Raw genomic sequence first — 23,612 nt, 5'->3', positions numbered from 1 at the left:
CGTGAGGACTGGAGAAGAGGGTGTAAGCTCTGAGATCTGGCAACCTTAGGCACAGCTAAGACCAATATTTACTTTCTCCTCTGCGCATCTCTCATACAGCTGTATCTTCCGACAATCCCTACTTTTTACCATTTTTACCCACATTCTGCTGTTGACTTTGTCCTGAGAGGAAACAAAACTGGAAGGGTGGAACTGATTCATGTCTACACTAGTCCCTGCTTGCTACAATAGTGCTAGGTGGGGAATGGGAACACTGCTAGCATGTTATGGGCTTCTTATATTTATAATCCTGGAAATCTTCATCTCTAACAAGTTTCATTTGAGCCTGAAGGCAAACCTATGGAAGTGTATAGCTGAAAATGAGGGTCAGCCATGGTGTAGCTCTAATACAAATCTTTGTAGAAAACAGGCTATAGTAACTTCATTAATGCACTGGGTAAAACATTTTAATGCACATCAGATTGGCTGATCCTTTTTCCCAGACCAGCCTTCTGGTTTTTAAAATCTTTTACTTACACACCCACATAAACACATCCTAATAATTTTAAAACCTCAGCAACAACCAGATCCCTTCAGCTATACCCAAACATACCTAAAACATGAAAAGATGAATTAATCGTTGACTGCAGGTTTTCTATTACAAACATGTGGAAATATCCCTTTCTTAGCAAGTAAGACTACAAGAAGAAACAGGTTATATCAAACTAAAGACCTATCAGGTCCAACATTTGGCTCACACAGTGGCCTCCAGCCAAGTGCCCATTGGAATCCAGAAGCCTGAAAAGAGGGCAACTATAGCTTCCTGCTTGTGTTTCCCATGAATTGATAGGTAGAAGTATTTTGTCTCTGAGAATACATCCATCATGATTAGGAGCCATTTATAATCTTACAGTAGTAGTTTCACCTAGCATGAGGTTTGGTTTACTGACAGTTATTTTTGCACTGCAGTTGCTGTACCATCCAAACTATAGCCTATTTGGATTTGTGGCGATTAGAACAAGGACCCAGAACACTCTTTACATGGTTTTCAGGTATCATGTGTAGGTATTGCTCACTGCAGCCTCCCAATTGGATGCACTTATGAGAAGGCTTTCTTTAGCCTTTAGTGATTGACAGCATTTTTCAACCAGATTTGAATGAAGAGAACCCCACATGAATATCAAAAAAGCAGAAGGCTGAGAAGCATTTCCTTCAGGAGTGGCCTGTGTTGAACACAATCCTCACTTGCCTCTTCTATCCCCAATTTTAGGTGTGAAGAATGCAGACCGCAAAGAGATTGACAGAGTGGCCTCCACACCCACAGAAGATTATTCCTTCTATGTTGAAGATTTTAAAATTCTGGCATCTCTGCTGCCATTGGTGTCCCGGAAGGTGTGTGCCAGCACAGGCGGCATCCTACAAACTCCAGGTAAAAGGCATTGGAGAGACACAGTTGGCATTCATCTTGATGTCACACTGCTGAGGTTTGCTGGTCTCTCACCCTGGCAGTTGCCAGGGAATATTTCAGGCTGACCTGGCACTGTTTCCATGGAAGCACCTAGGCCCTAAGCGGTCCTGGAAGAAACTCTTGATCTAATTAGTGTTGATGGTCCACTGGGATGACTGACCTAACTCTGGTATTGGTTTAACCTTGCCCTGAGGTTAAAACCAGCAGTCCATTCCACTACTCTTCAGTGCTTGCTGGTATCAACAAAGTAACTATTCTTCACACCCTTTCAACTTTGGGGAGGGGAAGACATAGCATTTCTGAAATTCTCAGGATTTGTTCTCTCTATGTACCAGGCCTAAGGTGAGTTGCTTGTGCCAATAAGGAAGCTGATTTTCCCTTTCTGTTTTTCTTTTTCCTGTTAAGGCACACAAGCATATGTTGGCCCTTCAAACCTGGTCTTTTTGGAGCAAGGTACAGACATGCTGAGAATCCGCTGGACTGCAGCTGGTGGTCCTATCACAGGCTATAAAGTTCAGTATGTGCCTCTTACAGGCCTAGGGCAACAAATCGTGGCTGAAAGGCAGGAGGTGAGCCCTTTTCTTAAAGATCAATCCTGTATACGTTTACTCAGAAGCAAAAGAGTTCAACTGAGGTTAAAATTCTTGATGAAAATATCCCATGTTTCAACTTCTTAATCTGTCCTAGACGAAGTGTCCATTGTCTTGGGAATTTCATTTTGAGGTTTATGGCAGATTTTTGTGAGTTAAAATCTACACAAAATCAGAATTGATAAAAACTAAAAGTAAATTGAGAATGCAGATGAGTTTCAGAAAAACAGAACAAAAGTCATCTATTTTTTGTTACCTCCGCCCTGACCCTAAATAGTCATACCCATAGTTGCCAGTCTTCTGCCTCTTATCTTATTTTCATGATTATTAGCAGGCATCATCACCACTACTGTATACTCCAGAGCAGGGGTGTATGACCTCTCATTTATCACACACTAGCTTCTCTTATTTCTCTTTTCTTGACTTAATAAACAATTTGGTAATGAAAATATAACTAATGTATGTTCAGAAGCTATGAGCTGTTTGACAGTGATACAGACTGTCCTGAGATCTGTTGGACTCTTCCTCACTGGAGGTATTTAAGCAGATGTCAGATGATCATCTGCCAGTGATGCTGTTATTTGCATCTTACATTGAATAGGGTGTCAGTCTACATGACCTCCATTGTACCTACCACCTTCTTTGATCCTATCAAGACCCTTTGAAACAGCTGTTCTGTCTTGAACATACAGTTTGGTACAAGTGAGGGAGGGAAGGCAACACAAGAGGAAAATAGACTGCCCCTTTTGAGAGGTGTCCTGCAACCTCGTGCCAGCCTCAATCTGGTGCTTTGCAGGCACTAAAAAGAATGGGAAAATGCCACTCCTTTTAGCGCCAGCAAAAAGGCTCCCTTGCTGTGGCAGCAGTGGCTTTTTGGTGCTCCTTTGGTGCAATGTATTTAAATGTTATGCCAACAGAGTACCATGACAATTGGACATGCAGCATGATAACGGCATGACAACAGCATCAGGGCATGCGGCATCAAAATGCCACATCCCCATGCTACCCCCACGCAAGCACTTCAAGCCGGTCTGTTTAGCCCCACAGTTTGTTAGGTGGGATTTTTATCTTGCTTGGATCAACTGACTGAGCTTTTTAAATTTAATGTAAGGGGGGTTTGATTTTGATCTCCAGTTTACAGCCCCTGTCTGCCCTTCTAATAAAAGCCATTGTGATGTAGTGGTTAGAATTTTGGGTCAAAATTTGTGAAATCCAGATTCAAGTCCTAACACAGGCATTAAAATCACAGAATAATGTTGGGCTAGTCATTCTTTATCTTAGCATGACTAACCTCACATTGTGAGAATAAGGTGGGGAGAAGGAGACCCATATACATCATTCTTGATCTCACTACTGGAAAGGCAGAATAAGTGTTTGGAATATTAGCATTAAAAATCCATTCATTTTGTTAATTATGAATGAATTCCCAACATTAATTTGTTATTGTTAATATAGTGCTTATTATGTAAATTTTAATACTAATTGTTAATTTTTAAAGCAATCAAATCAGTCTGAAAATTAGAGTTGTTGATTTATGTCAAAGTTCCAGATCTGTGAAACAGAGATAATTTCAGTGCAAAACCTTTTAATAGTATCTTTTCTCTAATTTCTAATTGCTGATTGATGATAAAGGCAGAACAGTAATGAAGTAGCAACTGAAAACTGACTATTGGCTAATGCATAGTATAGTGAAAAGCAAAAAGACATGTATACTAAGAAGTCTGGAACTGGTTCCAAGCCTTAAAGGCGACAAGAAGCCATAACAGAATTTGACTAGAGATGAACTGTAGTTCAGGTGGGGAATATTTAACTTTTTCTTTGTAAAACAGTGGAAATTTAATTGGATATACCCAGTTGCATTAGTAGAAAAAGGAAAAAAACAGGTGCTTATATTGTGCTTGCATTTTTTCCTAGGGATGTTAATATCATTTTTGGGAGAGGATAGTATTGCAGTTTCATTAGAAGTTGCTCATCACTGTTGCTTCAATCAAATATGGAACTTCCCCAATTCCTTGTCTTCAGTTTTGAACCTCAAATCCCAGACTTATTTCATCCTGCCAGTTGTTACTTCTTCTCTTGTGTACATGAAGCAAAATGGATACAGGTGCTATGTTCCCATGTGCAACTGTAGTGGGTGCATTAGTTATAATAACTGAATGAAAAGACATATCTTATTCATTCTCTTTAATAGGTTAATTTGGGACCTGGTGAAACGAGTACTGTGCTCCGTGGTTTGAGGGCAGGGACAGATTACCAAGTCACAGTTATTGCCCAGTATACCAACATCATTGGAGAATCAGTTTCCGGCAGAGGACGTACTCGTGAGTAATAAGACCCATTTTTAATAACACCCTTTGACTTATTTTATTTTATTTTTTTTTAAAAGGATACATACAAGACATAAAGTTAATTCTAGTATCACATAAACTATATATTGAGATCATAATCATGATGCATTATCAAACATAAATACTTCTCCAATTACTAACGTGTTTTCTATGTACCTTATGATTTTTTCCCCTTTTATTACATCCCAAATCCCCTTACCCTTTTCCCTTCCATCCCTCCCACCCTTGAACAATTAGTTTTTTCTTGACTTGTTTCTCGAGCAATATTATAATTGCATTCTTACTACTAGTGGTCGTTACCGACTTTGGTTAATATTGGTTTGTGATTTGTTATTGGTATGTTATATCATACCTCTTACATCTCTTACTATAGTACTTGGAGTTACTGTTTATAGTTGAAACATATAGAAAATCATACTTAGAGAACAAGAAAGGTCGCATATATAAATAAAATTTTTGTTGTTATTTAAAGCCTACAGATATTTTTGCATTTATTGTTACTGTGAGGTATAGAGGGCTGCTAATTCCAGATATCATATCCAAATTTTGTTACAAAATTCTTTAAGCCGGGTCCAATCATCTTCAGAGTCGTCTATCCATTTCCCTCTTAAATACATAGTAAGTTTATCCATTTCTAACATTTCCAGACTTTTCATAAGCCAATCATCTATGGAGGGAACTTCTTTATCTTTCCATTTCTGCGCATAGACCATCCTTGCTGCTGTTACTAAGTAGAGGATAAATTTTAAGTGTTTCCTGTCCTCCTTACTTTCCACTATATTCAAAAGAAATAGTTCTGGTTCAAATTTTATTTGTCTTTTAAGCACTTTTGAAATTATCATATGTATTTTCCTCCAAAATGTTTTTGCTTTGGGACATAGCCACCACATATGATAAAATGTTCCTTGGTTAGCCATACATTTCCAACATCTTCTTTCCTTTCCTTTTTTGATTCTTGCCAGTTTGCATGGAGTTAAATACCAGCGATGCACCATCTTATATAAATTCTCCTTCATGCCCATGGACAAAGTTATTTTGAGATCTCTTCCCCATACTCTTTCCCATACATTCAAATTCATGGTGTGGCCTATATTTCTTGCCCATTTGATTGTACATTCCTTAATAGTTTCCTGTTCCATCTCTCTAGAAAGAAATAGTTTATACAATTTTGAAATCATACCTTTCTCTGGTTTAGAGATAATTTCATCCAATTCATTATTTTTGATCATAAATCCGTATTGTTTTTCATCAGCCAAAAACTTCTCCTTCAGTTGCAGATAGGGGAACCATGGGCAAGTAATACCTTCCTCAACCAATTCTATACTAGATTTCAGTGTAGGTCTGTTGTTCTGCCATTTAATTAAATCTTTGTATTTTAGAGGGGTGGTAGATTCTGAGGGGAGATTTATATTCCAAGCCTCCTGGGGTGACAACCAACTGGGTATTTGATTGTAGAATAATTGTTTTACTTTCTTCCAAACGTTTATTAATGATTTCCTGATGGCGTGGTCTGCAAACTGGCGGTTCACCTCAAGTCTCTTATACCACAGATATCCATGCCATCCATATAATTTGTTAAATCCTTCTAAGTTTAACAGTTGTTTTTCTGATATTCTGATCCAGGGAATTAACCATATCATAGTACACGCATAGTAATATAACCTCAAATCTGGAATCCCTAGTCCACCTCTTTCTTTAGCTTCTTTCATAATTTTCCATTTGATTCTAGGCTTTTTCCCTTGCCAAATATATTTCGAAATTTCTTTCTCCCAAATTTTGAAAACTCTTTCCTTTTGAATTATTGGAAGATTTTGAAACAGGAACAAGAGTTTTGGTAATACTGCCATTTTTATAGTTTCAATTCGACCCATTAATGATAAATGCAATCTTCCCCATTTTGTAAGATCTTCCTTTATCTCCTTCCATAATTTAGAGTAATTTAGATCAAAAAGTTCTGAATTCTTTTTTGAAAGGAAAACGCCTAAATATTTCACTTTTTTACATATTTGACATCCTGTTACACTTTCCAATTTTACCGTGTCAGCTTCTTTCAAATTTAGAGTCAAGATGTTTGATTTTGTTCTGTTTAATTTTAGGCCCGCAAATTTACTGAATTCTTGAATGACTGAGAGGGCTGTCTGTATAGATCCCAGCGGTTCTTCTACTATCAACGCCAAATCGTCTGCATATCCTCTAATTTTATATTCCATTTTTTTTCCATTTGAGTCCCTTTATCTCTTTATTGTTTCTAATGTTATTCAGTAAAATTTCAATTATGGTTATAAATAGTAACGGCGAGAGGGGACACCCTTGTCTAGTACCTTTTGAAATTTTGCACGCATTCGTTAATTCTTCATTTATGATGATTTGAGCGGTTTGGGACTTATATATTTCTTTGATCCATGTTAAGAAATTTGATCCTACCTCCATCTTTTCTAATACCATTATCATAAAGTTCCAGTTAATCGAATCGAACGCTTTCTCCATATCCAGAAAAAGAATTGCTGCTTTTGAACTGGGGTTTTTATCATAATACTCAATTACATCAATCATCGTACGAATGTTTTGGTTTATATGTCTATCTGGCAAGAATCCACATTGATCTTTGTTAATTATTGTTTTTAATATTCCTTTTAGTCTTTTTGCCAAAATTGAAACAAATATTTTGTAATCTTGATTTAATAACGAAATGGGTCTGTAATTTTGGGGTTCCAAATGATCCTTATTAGGCTTAGAAATAAGAGATATATAAGCATGTTTCCACGTGTTAGGTACTCCATTCTGCTTGATGGCGTTAAAAGTATTATATAGTAACGGAGTTAGTTCTTCTTGTAATTTCTTATAATAGACCGCTGTAAATCCATCTGGACCCGGCATTTTCCCCAATTTTGTTGCCTTTATTGATTCTATAATTTCCATCATTGTAATATTTGCATTCAGTTTCTCTTTCTGGTGACTTGAAATTTTGCTTAAATTAGATTTTTGAATATAGAGTTCACATTCTTTTAATAATTCTTTACTTAATTTCTCTCCTTGATATAAGTTCTGGAAGTAGCTTTGGAAGATCTCTTTAATTCTTTTAACATTGTGAATAAGTTTCCCCCCATCTTTCATTTCCACAATCAGTCTCTTGTCCCTTTCTTTCCTCAATTTATATGCTAATAATTTGCCTACTTTGTTTCCTGATTCGAAATATCTTTGTTTAGTAGCTCTGAGTTTTTTCCCTATTTCTTGCAAAGTGAGTTCTCTTAATTGATTTTGTAAAATCTTGATTTGTTTCACAATTTTAGCACCGCTATGATGTGTGTTCAGTTCTTCCTCTTTTTCTTTAATTTGTCTGTTTAAAGATTCTATTTTCTGATTTCTTTTTTTATTCTGCTCTATGCTTTTTTGAATAAAAAACCCTCTCATGACCGCTTTGGAAGCTTCCCATACTTGTATGATGTCTGTCCCTTTATCCATATTTTCTTCTTTAAAGAAGTTGAGTTTATCTTTTGCTTGTTTAAGTATTACATCATTGTTTAACAGATATTCATTAAGTTTCCAGGTTCTTGTTTTTTTTCCTCCTTTCTCAATTTTAGGACTACCGGGTTGTGGTCTGAGATTTTCTTTGGCAAGATTTCTGCTTCAATTATATCTTTGAATAATGGAGAGGAGATTAGAAAGAAATCGATTCTGGAGACCGATTTGTGACGGTCAGAATAATATGTGAATCCTTTAGACTGAGGATTAGATGTTCTCCAAGGATCAGTTAATGAAAGTGTTTCCATAAAGTGAAAAAAAGATTGCAGGAGTTTACCTTGATCCTTAGATATTTTCTTCTGTGATGATCCTCTATCAATTAAGGGGTCAATCACCGCATTCCAATCCCCCATTATTATTAGATTATCATAGTTCGTTTGATATACTTTCTCAAAAAAGGTTTTAAAGAATTTTGCTTTATTTCCTTGTGGGCCATACACATTGATTACCAACAATTTCTTCCCTTCTAAATTAACTTCAACCATTATATATCTGCCATTTTCATCTTTAAACACTTCTTTAGCTGCAATGTGCGGTTTAACATATATAGCCACCCCGCTTTTTTTCTTATTCCTAGCTGCAGTGAATAATTGCCCTAATTTTGCATTCTTTAAATATTTTTCATCTTTTCCCCTAATGTGCGTTTCTTGTACTCCTACAATATCACATTTTTCTTTTTCCAAGAGGTGAAAGATCTGCTTCCTTTTATATGGGGAGTTCATTCCTCTCACATTCCAAGATATAAATCTTGTCATGTTTTATTATCAAACACACAGTCAAATTCTTTATGATATCCTATCCAATGTAAGTTAATTGAGAGATGTATCCCGCTTTTGGGTCCCAGAATTTATTGATTCCTACTTCCTCTAGACCTTCTAACAGTTCTTCTTCTTCTATATTTAAACCTCCTGTCGCTCCCAACAGTATCTCTTCTTCTATTTCTTTCTCTTCTGACTCTTTCTCTTCTGTACCTACTCCAGGATCTTTAACTTCTTCCACGTGATTCTTCTTTTTCCCAGTTTTCTTTTGCTTTTTCTCTTTCTCACTATTCTTCCCGTCCTCTTCTTTAGAGTTTCCCGATTTCTGAATAGTCTCTAACAGTTTCTTTGCTTTATCTATTGAGTTGATTTTGTAGGTTTTGTCTTTCCAGTATACTGTTACTCCTTCTACTGTTTCCCATCTGAATCTAATATTTTTTTCTTGTAGTAATCTAGTGAGGAAGTGATAATCTCTTCTCCGTCTCAATACGATAGCAGGAACATCCTTGAAAATCTTTATAACTTGATCATTAACCTTTAAGACCCTTCCAAAACTAGCTTCAATTATCCTGTCACACATTCTTTCCCGTGTTAGATATACCACAGTGCCCTTTGACTTATTTGAGACTACTTGATATGCCTTTATCTGGTGACTCCTCACAAGAGCCTGTTTTAGCCTTCCCTGACATGGTATACTACTGATGTTTAGACTACAGATACCATCATGCACAGACAATGTGAGCAAATGCCACACTAGCCAGGAATGATGGTTGGGAGGATGACATTGTAGTCCAGTACATCTGAAGCATGCCCAGGTGGAGAAGAATGGTGTGAATAGTCCTGCTTTCCCTTTGTGCCAAAGACAAACCAGAGGACTGTCATATGCAGTAATCTTTATATGGATGTTGTATTTTTCCTAATATGAAAGGGCTTTATATGTAAGGATACTCTAGTCAGTGAAAGATAAATGGCTTTTTCATTATGCTGCATCAGAGCAGAGGTGGATGCAGGTTGTCACTGTTTTTGATGTAGGCATCTACACTAATGAGAAGCTGACTGTTATTGCTCTTTGGTGATGCAGGTCAATTGTGAGAGGCCTTGTGGCATGCAGCTCTTTTGTTGGCTAAGGCAAGTAATACCAAGTGCATGACCTCTTAGACAGTGATGGCCTGACCAACCACAACTATCCACATGGAAGAAACCTTGTATGTAAACTGTCAGGCCTGCCTTGTTAGATTTCTTTGTAATGCTAGTTATTTAAATTTATTTGTTTACTTATTATAATATATATATCACATCCTCCAAAAAGATTTCCCCTCAGGTCTGGTAGTTCAGATTACAGCTGCTCAGCTACTAATGGCTATTGGCCAAAATAAACCCATCTTACCTGTTTTGAAACAGCAACACTGCTACTACTAGTCTGTTTCCAAACACATTTGGAGTGCTGGTTGGTACTGTTCTGCATAGTTCTGTACGTGTTAGGACCTGGTACCTAAAGAATTGCCTTTTCTGTCATAGACCTTATGTGTGCATTGAGATCATCATCACATGCCTTTTGTTGGTTTTCCTCACTTTTTGAAGTTAGACAGGTAGGAGAGCATTTTGGCCTGTGGCATATCTTTGCGTTTCTTTGACAAAGCTTGGAAATGTTAACCTGTTTTGACTACAGCTCCCAGAATTCCTCAGCCAATATAACCAGTGGGACTCTAGGACCTGTAGTCCAAAAAAGAGGAACATTTTTAGGTTCTGCCTTTTGATGACAGGTTAGGATATTTTCATTTTCCTGAACCTTGAAAAGAAGTAGTTGAAACTGTAGTCTTACAATGAGGACTTCTGCAATTTGGTTCACTAGAAGATTCTCTACCAGGATGGCTTATAGTCAAAAGTGATGGGAGAAGTAGCCCAAAGTTTCTGAAGAGGCTGCTGAATGTAATGTCTACCAAAAAATAATTCTTCCTGTGTTCAATGAGAACTACTCCCAAATTATTGGTATAGCATTGCAAACCAAATCTGCTTTTACTTCACTTTTCTGATTCCCATACACATTCTTTTGAACATTGAATGTTAAATTATGTTGCGTCTGTTAGGTTGTGTTTAGTTATTTTACCTTATATATTTTATTATAAGGCAACCTCATGTGTAAGTCGAGGGTAGGTTTTGGGGCCAAAATTGTGCATTTTGATGTCATCCACAGATAGGTCAAGGGTAAAACTTAGTGCATGTAAGAAAGGAGGTAAAGACATAGCAAAGGAAAACAATACCAAAGAACTTATAAAATTCCAGCAGGCATAACTGTTTGTGCTCACCCTAAAGGCTGGATGGATAAGGAGGAAACAATGGTAAATCATGGCTGTGCAATGTGTTGGGTTTATCCAAGGCTGGGAAACCTTTGGCTTTGCAAATGTGTTGGACTTCAGCTCCCATAATACCTCACCATTGGACATATTTTCTGAGGCTGCTGGGAGTTGTGAGCCAAAACATTTGGGAGGTGAAATGCCTGGCAGACCTCCTGATTATATGTGCAGTGAAAGTGTAAACTCTTTTTGATAGTTATAATTGTTAAGTGCCCCAAGGACATTTACCGGATGAGCAATATGTACATCCAATAAATAAATAGCCTCTGCTCAGCTTCTCCTTAGCATTTTTAAGAGGAGGAAAAAGATGTGAGGAGGGGATGGAGAAAAGGAAGAGATAGGTGCAGAGAAAAAGTAGCAGAAAAATGGGTTTACACTAGTGTGCAAGCAGGTTAAACATGAGTTCCACTGTTGCAGTTTGGGATTAAAGAAGAATTCTAGTTTACAAAAAGTTGAAGATCACTGGTCTGCAAAACTGATCTGAAATTCAGAATGCAGCACCCATGCAACACTAAAAAATATTTCCTTCTGCAGCATATCATTCCTTAGAATCTCATTCCTATTCTTAAATCTTGTTACCTATTTTGATCTTCTTTCAGCACTCTGGAGTAATCTGAAGCAGTCTTAGATAATCTAAATGATAGTGACTTTGATAAGTAGGATGCAATTAAACCCTCCCCTCTGTTTTTCTTTCCATTTCTATTTTCTTTTTACAGAGACCCTCTCTGGAGTGACAAATTTTCGGGTGTTAGAAGCAGGACCATCCTTCCTTCGACTCTCCTGGACAGCTGATCTGGGTGCCATACAGGGCTACAGACTCACTTACGCAGCCAGAGGTTAGTGAAGGGTTAGTGAAGATAGAACTTTAGGATCAGAAAATGCTGGGCATGGGAAAGGGTTCGGCCCCCTACCCTCCTCAAATAAATGAGTCCTGTTGTCAAACAGGTGAGCTTTTAAGACTCCCATGCCATTTCCTGTGCTGTGCCTGTTTGGAAGCTGCACCTGGAGCTGCCTCTCCCCAGCCTGCAGCCATCCCAGTGCTTGTAGCCCTGGCAGCTGTCCCAGAACCTCACCCACTGCCTTGCCACACCTGCTGCCAAAGCAATCTATTTCCCTAGCAGAGAATGCTGGCCCTGTGGGCACCAAAAGGCTGCTGAGCTCAGCAGAACCAACCACTGCATTGTCTGGTGCTTGCTCTGCATGGTTCAAAAGATTGCAGTATTGGCCACAGGAAAGCCTATGTCTACTGTCATGTTTGCCTACCAGTGTTAGCCAGTTGCCTTGGCACTCATTTTGAGAGTAAATTAAATGGGCTACAGTTCTTGCTTGCAGTCATTTAACCTCTTACTGTGAAGGGATCCAAAAACAAAGGCTTCTTTGGTCTCAGATATACACCGTGCTGCGTTTCCGGAAGAGATCTACATGGGCAAATGGAAGAAATGCAATGATTCACAGTGAAAAGGATGGACTTGCAGTGGCCTCCTCTAACACTGCTAACAATGTGCAGAAAAACATATACAGTCTCTTACACATACACACCCTGGTCAAAGTGGCATGCGGAGTTTGAATACCCACCATCGATCTACAAAGCCAAATACCTCTAACTTGGTTGTTCATATACTCATTGACTGAGTTCTAACACCGGATACAGGTTCCCCTGGGAAATTGTTGAAAGACCACATAGACTTTAACAGGCCCACCAAATAAAGTGTTTGTTGTTATATCATGAAGCTGGGATCTGCATTCTATGAAATGTTAAGAGAGTCTGCTATTAGAATAAAGGTTATCTGGTAATCTTTGTACAATCATTGTACAATTATACAGGGTACACCTGTTCTTTTCTGACAAAGCTTTTCTTAGCAAGCACATTTATAGTATCCTTTCCCTACCTGGTTCCCTCCAGATGTACAGTATTCAACTGTATACTGGTTTGTGGGTAAGATTTGATTTGAGTTACTGCACTACACTCTTATCGTGCTGCTATTCCATTTTTACTGCTCTGCCTGCCTCCTGCTGCATTTTGGGATTTCAATTTTAGGCAGAGGCATTTAGAATTCTCAGCCAGAGAGCCCTTAGGCCTCACTGAACTATAAACCCCAAAATGCTGCAGGAGGCAGCCAGAACAATAAAAGCGGCATAGCAGCACTGTAAGAGTGTTGTGTGGTTAAATAATTAAATAAAGGAGCCCTGTTGGCGCAGTAGTTAAATGCCAGCACTGCAGCCACAACATTGTGAGTTTGAGCCCAGGGGTTCTAAGGTTGGCTGAGCCTTCCATCCTTTTGTAGGTTGGTAAAATGAGTACCCAGCTTGTTGGAGGCAGTTAGCTTACAGATTCTAAACCACTTAGAGAGTGCTGAGTTCACTGATGAGCGGTATAGAAATGTACATGCTGTTGCTATTGCTACAGCTGGAGAGCAAGAATTTCCTGCAGTTGTGATCACTTGTCATATGTAGTGGATTCAAGATGCTGTATGTTCCACTCAGAACAGTGTGGTTGCTTTGCTTTAAGACAGAAAAGTTTATTTTTTCTGGATTCCAGCTTTCAGAATCCTTCAGCCTTCATGGCCACTGACTTCAATTCTCAGAATCTTTTAACTGTGGGATTCTGGGAGTTCTTGTCCAAAAAAAGTAATACCTACCCCAGAAGCCTTTTCCTTCCTGCTTTAGAGGTTCTGGATCTTCTCATCTATCAGTCTTTAGGCTTTCCCCTGTTTTTGGCTACTCTTGGTTCATTAGGTGGCAAAATGAAAATGTCAGAAATTCCTGCAGACACATCTTTTACAACTACCAGTTTTACTTATATGGCAGGAGTGGGGAGGTTCGTGTGGCCTTCATAGTTCTGTCCCTGAAATTCATTTTCTTCTTTTCTCCTCCAAGGTGAGGCTCAGGCTGAAGAGGTGAATCTTGGACCCAGAGCTACATCATTCTTGCTCAGCAACCTTCGCCCGAACACTGACTATGTGATCACACTCTATCCCATCTCCCCACGGCAGACAGTAGCACCTGCTGTGGTTAGTGGCCGAACATGTAAGTCTCATTTAGTTAAGATAATCTGAGTCTGGCGATTTGGAAAGTTTTCTATGTCTCAGGAGGGGCTGCACCCAACTAATTTTAACAAAGATATTGCCAGAAGAGTGAATAATGACCTTTTGTGGCCACTCTGCAAAAGGACAGCCACTTACTTCTTTTCAGTGTTAAGAGCCCTTTTCAAATGATAAAAGCCTGAAAAGGTCATTCAAAGATTTGTCGCATACATCACACATATGCCTCCCTAACAATATATAGTAAATTATATGCAGTATGAAGACTAAGTAAGTGTGATGTAAAGTTTCATTGGAGGAACTGGCCTCCAATTCCATTTAAACACTGCTATAGGGCAGTGGGTGTCATTTGACAGCAAAAGCTTTTTGCAGCCCATAAAGGAGCTAGGATTGGTAGTGAGTGGCTTATCCCTTGTGATTTCACAGTTGGCTTACATAGGTATAGCTAAGGCGAAAACAGCTCCTAAGGTAGTATCACAGTATTGACTGAACAGTAACCTACCAAGAAGGTTCTTCAGTCAATCATAGAATTTTAATAAACCAAGGTCCAATAAATCAGCTCCTGCATTTTGATATAAGCAGAAACAGACAACATTTGTTGACTTTCTAATGTGAGGGAATGGAAGGCAGTGTATACTTTCTGACATTAAATGTTATTTTGTAGGAAATAATGAAGAGAAGCTTGTGTGTTCTATCACTGCCTTTCAGGCTTCCTCCCTCCTACCACTGGCCAATGTTTGAGGCAAAGCACTGGGTTAGAGGGGCCACTGGCTTTGGCTTTACCCATGGTAGGCAAAGTGTAGCACTGGACTACAGAAGGCTGTTTTTGCTGCCCTCAAAGTCCCCAACAAACTTTTTTTGGGGTCTCTAGCACCTGCAATTTAACCCATCTAAATAGGTTGCAGAGATTCTCCTATACTTTTGAACATGGAAAAAAGCAGAAATGGGCTTCTGGCCACTTCCAAGTTTTGGGTTTTGTTTTTGGCACTATTGTTAGTGTGTGTACCCCAAGAAGGTTGCAGGAGCAGACATTTTCCTCTCTCCCCTTAACCCCCGCCCCAGACAACTGTAGTTGCCCATCCTAGCTTAAAATAGCATGATTGCTGTGAAGCTCAGTTCAATGCACTTTTACTCAGTAGAAAATCATCCTGAGTTTAGTGAGTTTTACTTCCAAGTAAGAGTCCACAAGACTGTAGTTTCAGTTCATGGAACTAATGGTTCATATGGGGCATGACTGATGGTGTTGAGTTTGTTTTGTTTTCCAGTTAATATGAATATTTATATGATATGTGATCTTTGACTTTTGTCATCATACTTTTCTATTTAAAACTACTTATGGTGACTGTTGTGCAACAAGTAAAGAGTACAAGAAAATATCAAATGAACAAAAATAGGATTTAAAATCTTACTAAAAATAAGAAATGACATAAATTACTTTGTTAGTTTAAACTGGCAAATAACAAGAAATTTAAGTAACCTATATTTAACTGATGTCTAAATACAAGCAGATACACTTCCAACAAACAATATGGAAAGGAGCTATTAAGTAAAAATAAAATAAAGGAATAATCTTTGATTTGATCAGTCCCTTACAGCAATGGTTTTCAACCTTTGGCCCTCCAAATGTTGTTGGACTTTAGTTCACAGAAGCCCCAGCCAGTATGGCTAATGCTCAGAGATTTTGAGCATTGGCGCACCAAAGGTTGTAAACGACTGCCTTAGATTAGAGTTGTGGATTGTGAGATCTGTATATGGCCTTCCTTGATGGCATGCAACCGTCCAGGCCCAAGGCCCCCATCACCCATGTCCCCTATAATTTTTTGTCCCAAAAATAGTTAATTGTACCCACAAAAATCCTTTAGGAGGCCCAGTTCACCATTTAAAGGCTATTCACCCTTCACCTTATTAGACCTGAAATAGATTTATTTTTCAAAAGCAACAAAGATCTGAAGAGAGTGAAAACAGAACAGGTGTGGACCCCAGACCCTCAACAGTTTCCCACCTCTACCTTAGAGAATCAAAACTGAAAGGTTATCCTCCCCCCCCCCCCCCCCCCCATTACTAATTTCTTTAGAATGGTGTTCTGAGATATCAGGATGTCCATATTCAGAGGGGATTGGAAGATTTCTAGTGTTTTGCTACACCAAATCAGATGGTACCTAAAATGGGGTGGTAAGATATTTTGGTGGAAGTTCATTCAAGCCATCTGCAAAAACATGGCAATTTCAGTTGTAGACTAATAATTTTTGAGGTCTCTTCCAACTCTGTGTTTCTATTATTTGTTCAGTTATTTGGGTGTCTTGAAACACACTCCTCCATCAACTTCATTCATCAGTGTCAGATACAAGATCAGGCCTGGTCTAAAAGGCAGCCAAATTGAGAAGCATCCCTAGTACCCTCTTTCCTTTATACAATCTCTGGGTACCTAATGTTTGTATCACTTTTGTAGACTATTTCACATCTTTTCTGCACAATCTGCACATATGATTTGTTCTTGTCTCTTAGCTGTTTTGTCCTCTGCTCTGAACTGATGAGAAAGGAAAGGAAGGCTAGCTCACTAGGAACTTTTGATCCCACACATTACCCACATGCTTCCTGGCACTCACACCTCCCTTTTCTCAAGTGGAAAATGGAGAGATGGGTAAACTGAAGCCAAATCCACTTTTCCTTTCCCTCTTCCTGGGGAAGCACATACCATGAGTACCAAGTAGCTGACAGCACCACAAAGTGTAATGCTATACAGAGGTATTGAAATCAAGTTTTAATTCTAAAATGGAAAGTGTTAAATTAGGTGGGCTTTTTCAGGTAGCATACAGCTTTGAGCATCTTACTCCAGATAGTAGCATTAGCATTTGCAGAGTTACAAGAAGCAAGCTTCATTTAAAAACACTTTGAATTGACAACCAGCTAGGAGGAACATAACAAAAAACCCGGTTGCCTCTACCTACAATGGTCTTTTGCCATGTAACACAGAAGCTGACATTCTGTTCTCAGGGTTTTCCATGGTTAGGGAAGCAGAAGTCTGATCCTTTTGGGGTTAGCCTTTACAGGATCTTCTTCATGCACCCAAGTAGGAACGGGTAAGAACTAGAGAACAAAGGCAGTATACACCTCTGCTTCTTGGACATCCCAGACCTTTTGATACTTTTAACTCACATGAAACTTGATTGGCAACCAAACCAATCAAGCTTCCTGACCTTGCTAAGCCTTTGTGCCACCCTAAGTAGTAAATTAATACCTTGTTAACTGAATATTGCTTGGTTCATAGTCAGTGGATAATGCATGGAGTGGTTTCTTTCACAATTTGTTATTTAATGTTATGAGCTGGCATGTTATGCTCTATTAAAATATATTTATCCATGCCAAATGAATGGCTTGCACTATAGGTTTCAGATGTGGAGAACTGAGTAGGTAGCCCATGAGAGGTAACCCAAAACCAAATATGCTCCTCAAGCTCACTGCCCATGGCAATCTCTTGAGTTGTTTGCCCCCAAACCTAGACAAACCTAGCATTGGACTACAACTCTGGAGATCAGAGTTTGAATCCTCACTCAGCCAATGGAAAGCCACTGGATGATATTGAACAAGTCACATTCTCACATCATCAAAAGAAGGCAATGGAAAAAACCCTGTAACAAATTTTTCTAGGAAAACCCTGTGATAGGGTCACCTTAGGGTCGCCGTAGGTCCAAAACAGTTTGAAGGTACACAACAACTGTGCTTGAAATAATGTTCTTCATTCATTTTAAGCTTATTACTTACATGTTTTGATCCCTGTGAGTGTGTGGCTCAGAAGCATCTGCAGTATTGGATTAATGAACAATGGGCACATTATGGATGTGGAGTATTACCCTAATATCATTTATTGATTTGGCTTTGACCTTTCTGTCCTCAGTGAGTCTGTCAGGAGTGCAACAACTGTCTGCCCAGAACATCTCCTCCCAGGGCATGCTGGTGACCTGGCGGGGTGTGAGTGGAGCAACAGCATATCGTATTACTTGGGGACTCCTCTCAGGTAGGTCTGTTCACTGCTCTGTTTTCTTCCTAGGATCTAGTGTCAAGATGATAGAGCAAGTATGATGAGTTTGGTCAATATGATCATATAGGTGACTTGGCTGGCCCATAGCACTACATAGGTATACAATTGGTCCTTGGTATCCATGGACGTGCCATCTGGAGATCCAAGCATCCTCAAATGGCAAACCTGCGTTGTCCCCAATGGCAACATGTGCATGTGGCCGCACTGCCATTAGAGACAGCCCCCCATTGTCCTGTGGTGGTGTGTACAATGACTGTGCAGCCATTAAGTCCTGTGTCCCTAATGTGGCTACACCACTATTGGGCACAACAGAAGCTGTCCTTAATGGCAGTGTGGCGGCATGCACGTGCTGCCACTGGGGACAATGGAACGAGCATCTACAGATTTTGGTATCCACAAGGGGGTCTGGAACAGATCCCCCTGCAGATACTGAGGCCTGACTGTATTTGTCACATGCTCAGTGTCCTGGTATCTTCAGAATATTCAATAGTATTTTTACTTTCCAAATTATGAACACTAGATAATTTGTGAGATATCTGAGCTTTAGTCATCACAAAAGGAAAAGGGAATTCTTTAATGTATGTTTGAAGCTTTTTCCTGGTGGGTATGGCAAAAAGAGGAATTTGAGAGACAAGGTTTTGAATTCATGTTTGGCTACCCAAATTATTTGACCCAGGTGTATAGAGGTGACTGGACAAAGCCAGTTCCTCAATGAGAACATAGACTCAGGATAAACCTGCATACTTAGCATCCATCAAAAATAATTACAGTGCTAAAGTTAGATATGAAGATTATGTAGTATATTTTATTATATTTATTTTTATTGTGCATCAAACATCTATAAACAATCAAAAGATGAAATAGTAATATCAGTTGAAAATAATTATAAACAGGGTTATATACAATATGAAATAAAATATACAGGGTGAGACACATCCCCCCCCCCTTTGGTTGTTTATATTTTGTCATTATTTTGTCTCAACATTTGTATTATTATGATTATATACCAGTATGTGATCTTTAATATCATCATTCCCTTCTTGTGTTTGTGATTTGTGATTACTGAACTCACTCTTTTTTTTCTATTTATTTCACTAACTTTTCCTTCTAATCTGTCATTTCTTTCTATTCTTCATGATTACTATTCTACACTACACTACACTACTTCTGACTTCTTTCCTCTTCTTGCAAATTGATTATTATTCTTTACATTATTACTGACCACACAAAAGATTTTGTTCACTTTTAAGTGCTTATGGGTATAAACATAATTCAGGCCTCCAAAAAAACAGTTGAAGGATAGGGAATTAGACGGCAGGAAGGGGAGCACTGAGTGTGGAGCTAGCCTTGCTCTTGTTGCTGTTGTTCTTGTGCTCTCTTTAAGCATAATGGCTGACTAGAGCTAGAGCATGTCCTTATCAAGCTTATCTTAATAGACAACCTTGTATTTTTCTCTCTAATCCAGGTTTATGAAGTATACAGGCCATTATAATACATCCATGGGAAAGTCCCATAGTGAACATACAGTATCTTTGTCTATAATAAGCATCACTGCTACCAAGTTTTATGCATTTGGTCTTTTCTTAGGTCAGGATATTCAGACAGCTGATGTGGATCCCAGCAAGAATTCTTATTTATTGACTGGCCTGCAGCCCAACACTGATTACCTCGTGACTGTTGCTCCAGTCTATGGCCAAGTGGAAGGGCCCAAGGCATCCATTAGAAGGAGAACTGGTATGCGCACAGGGGAGTTATTTGTGTTGTTAGCAGCAGCAGTAGTATTATCAGTAGCAGTGGTACTAGTAGCATTAGTAGTATTAACTGGGCAAAGTGAGACTATCCGTGAATTAAACATTCCATTTGTAATCAGCTTTACAGTATTATAACTTTGTAGATATAACAATGAAATTCTTACAAGAATGAAATTTGATATATGTGTTCAGGTCACAGTTCTGTTTCAGCTGCACGCATTATCACTTTCACCCACCGCTCTGACCACATCTCTCCTGTGTTGGCATCCCTTCACTGGCTCCCTCTTCCTTTCTGCATTCAGTATAAGCTCCTGCTGTCGACATTCAAAGCCCTCCATGGACTGGCCCCTCCTTACTTATCAGACCTTCTTTCTCCTCACCTTCCCACCAGGGCCCTCCGTTCTGGTAGTCAAGGTCTGCTGTCCCAGCCCAGGATTTCCTCTGCCCCATCCTGGATTCGCCCCTTTTCACTTGCTGCCCCTCACTCCTGGAACCTTCTTCCTCCACAAGCAAGAGCCATTACTTCTTTAACTAGCTTCAAAATGGAGTTGAAAACCATCCTGTTCAGAGAAGCCTTCCCAGGCATTGCATAATTGTCGCTTACTATGTGATGTTCTTTTGTTGCCTGTTTATCGAACCATTTCCTGTATTGCTATGTATTGTATATGTATTATCCTACTTGAGAGTATGTATTTTCCCTGGATGAAGATTAACCTTCCATTTTGAAGCCAAGCCCTCCCTCCAGTCCATCTGCCTTGGTCCAGGCCTCGGAGGTAGAGAGGAACTGCTGGACCTCTTACCCTTTCCCTCCACCACTCCCTTCTCCTTCTGTGTCATGTCTTTTTAGATTGTAAGCCCGAGGGCAGGGAACCGTCTAACTAAAAAGATTGCATGTACAGCGCTGTGTCATTTTACAGCGCTTCATAAATAAAGGTTAATAATAATAATAATAATAATAATAATAATAATAATAATAATGTCCAAATGCTAGCTCATCCCCCCACAACTGTGTTCAATAGAGGAAGGTAAATGCAAAATAGAAAACAATGTTAATAAGGAGCAGTAGTATCTGCTGTAATAGTAAAATTGGATATTGAGTAGCTATCTTTAGAGATTAGCACTTTGGCTTTAAAGCGCCTTCTCTCCGATGAGATAAAGGTGCATTTAATTTTCAAAACGGGTGTTATTGTATTCACCTGTGCTGGGGCAACTGCAGCCTGTATACAGCCTGGATGCCATCCAGGGTTATCCTGCGCCTTTTGAAGAATGGGATTTTCCAATTTTTGAAAAGGCACAGGATAAACCCAGGTGGCATCCAGACTGTATAAGGGTTGCATTCGCCCTGGCATAGGTGAATGCGATAACACCTGTTTTGAAAATTAAATGCGCTTTTATCCCATCAGAGATAAGGTGCTTTAAAGCCAATGCACTAATCTCCTTTTACTCCCATAAATGATCTCCAACAGGCTCAGTTCTGAAGTGTATTTAGAAGATGAAGTAATTTATGAATGGTTGTCAAAGTCTTTTCTGTGAATTACAATTTTGCTGATCCCCTGTCTCTACTTTGTGTAGAAATAATCCAGATTTTGAGGACAGTCAGTGTTGACCCAACATCAATTCAGGTGGCTTGGAATATCATCCCTAATGCCCGGGGATATCGGCTGGAGTGGAGAAAAGCAACAGGTAGGCTGTTAAACTCATTTGAACTCTCATAGAAGCCAAGATGACAGAACTGAGATTGTCATACTTTGGTCATATTATGAGAAGATATGACACACTAGAAAAGACATGACTCAGACCACATTACAGGTGGACAGACTCAATCAAGGAAACCATGGTTTTGAGCTGGCATAACCTGAGCAGGGCTGTTGACAACATTAGACTGCTTTAAGTTGAAATTGATGATGGCAATTAACAACAAAGGTTGGTCAGATTTCTGCAATGAGTGGAAGCAGAATTTAGAAATATTACTTTTGGGGGGGACTACAGTTCCCAGAAGCCTCCAACCAGCAATGTGATTCTAGCTGGAGGAGTCTGGATGTTGGAAGCCCAAAAAATTGTTTTTTTCCCCCTTAAGTGGAAGAGGGTTGAAGGGAATGACTGTAGATGGTTGTAAAAAACTTACTGCTGCAAACATCAAAGGAGGAACCTCTCTTTTCTTTTCCCAACCGTTTGTAGTTTGTCTTTTTCCTGGGATGTGGTCTTCCTAGAAGGTTTCTGTGGGCACTCAGTCCTCGTATGCTCTATAGGATAAAACTTAAAGGAAGACATCTGGAGAGCTTGCTGTCAGAGGATCTGATAAAGAACCAGAAGTGGGCAAATTGGGTGTGGGCTGACCTGTTGACTAATAAAGGCTGAATCACACTGTTTATGTTACTTCCACATGTGTTCACTCATAATTTAGTCTGGCTTGTTTCTGCATTAACCTGCATGAAAATTTACATTTTAATAAATAGGTATTCTAAATATATGAGGTTTTTTTAATGCACATTTCTAAATTTATTTTATCTCATTTTTGGGTAATCTGTGAGCCAAGACCTCTGTTAGAACATTAAGGGAGAGTGAAAATTGATGCATAACTAAATTCTAATCTGTATATTAGTACCAAAGGTGGAAACAGCTTTTCTTGTCTTTGAATTCATAATGGATAAGTCCACACTACAAAAGTAATGCAGTTTGACATCACTTTAACTGTCATGGCTCTGAGATTTGTAGTTTTGTGAGATATTTAGCCTTTGTTGGAGATTATCACATTTTCTTAGTCTTGAAAAGCCACCAAAGAAACCCAGGTTGGACACAGGCTGTCTATTGCCTGGGCACTGGGCAGCGTGATAAGATCCGTTCCAGATGGTTACAACCTGCATTTATCCCAGCACAAATTTCACGTGTGATAATCTCCTTTATCAGACAACTTTCATGCCACAACAAACTACAAATCCTACGATCCCATAAAATGGACACTTGGCAGTTAAAGCAGTGCAAAACTGCATTATTTCTGCAGTGCAGAGCATATGCAGCCAGTAGTCAAATATCTTGAGCATCCCTCATTGTTGCTTTCCCCCTTGTGGTGAACTTCAGGTGTGGAACCCCCCAAGACTGTCTCCCTGCCTACCAATGAGAACAGTTATACTTTGACAGGCCTGCAACCAGGCACTGAATATTATATCACCCTCTACACTTTGTATGATGGCAAGGAAGTGGCCACACCAGTTACCATCTCACAGACGGGTGAGTAAAAAATTAATGCTTAGTACTGTTTGCCGCTAGAAATGTGAAGAGCTGGGTAGGGTAGGGGACTGGACAAATTAGAAAAGAAACAGTTTCTTCTTGTTTTTTCCTCTGAAGTTCCTGGAAATATTGAAAAAATGGATTTTGCAATATTTTCTTTCAGAATGATGAATAAAATATTTAAGACAAGTTGGTTATTATATTTACTTTCCCTACATTTTTTCTACAAACTAAGCAGCAAGTAGACCCTTGTCTAAAACTGTGTACATTATCTCCCATCATCACAATTTCTGGTCTTAGGCCCCATACAGACAGGTCAAAATAAAACTGCTTCGAATCACTTTGGAGATATGCTATTTCAATGTTGCATACGTCCTAAGAATCCATAAGCCACAACAAAGCCACGATCCAGTCCTAAGGACTGGAGCACAGCTTTGGAGCAGCTTCCAGACTCTTAGGACACATGCATCATTGAAACAGAATACCTTCAAAGTGACCCAAAGCAGCTTTATTTTGGCCTGTCTGTATGGGGCC

At 39.1% G+C, this 23,612-nt stretch overlaps 1 protein-coding gene across 1 annotated transcript in view; it reads left to right on the top strand.

Moving 5' to 3' along the window:
• COL7A1 (collagen type VII alpha 1 chain) overlaps window positions 1-23,612 on the top strand; it is a 198,980-nt gene that overhangs the window by 54,135 nt on the left and 121,233 nt on the right. Inside the window, exons 8-16 of the mRNA XM_089512980.1 lie at window positions 1,250-1,408; window positions 1,853-2,016; window positions 4,229-4,358; window positions 11,736-11,855; window positions 13,897-14,046; window positions 17,956-18,075; window positions 19,687-19,833; window positions 21,423-21,533; window positions 22,929-23,078. Coding sequence (XP_089369106.1) covers window positions 1,250-1,408; window positions 1,853-2,016; window positions 4,229-4,358; window positions 11,736-11,855; window positions 13,897-14,046; window positions 17,956-18,075; window positions 19,687-19,833; window positions 21,423-21,533; window positions 22,929-23,078 — 1,251 coding nt within the window. The remainder of the gene's footprint in view (window positions 1-1,249; window positions 1,409-1,852; window positions 2,017-4,228; window positions 4,359-11,735; window positions 11,856-13,896; window positions 14,047-17,955; window positions 18,076-19,686; window positions 19,834-21,422; window positions 21,534-22,928; window positions 23,079-23,612) is intronic.

Source organism: Sceloporus occidentalis, unplaced genomic scaffold, assembly GCF_023333645.1.
Source record: "Sceloporus occidentalis isolate IW3139 unplaced genomic scaffold, rSceOcc1.0.p SCAF_1, whole genome shotgun sequence".
Lineage (NCBI taxonomy): Eukaryota > Metazoa > Chordata > Lepidosauria > Squamata > Phrynosomatidae > Sceloporus > Sceloporus occidentalis.
This window is presented reverse-complemented; position numbering and strand designations above follow the sequence as displayed.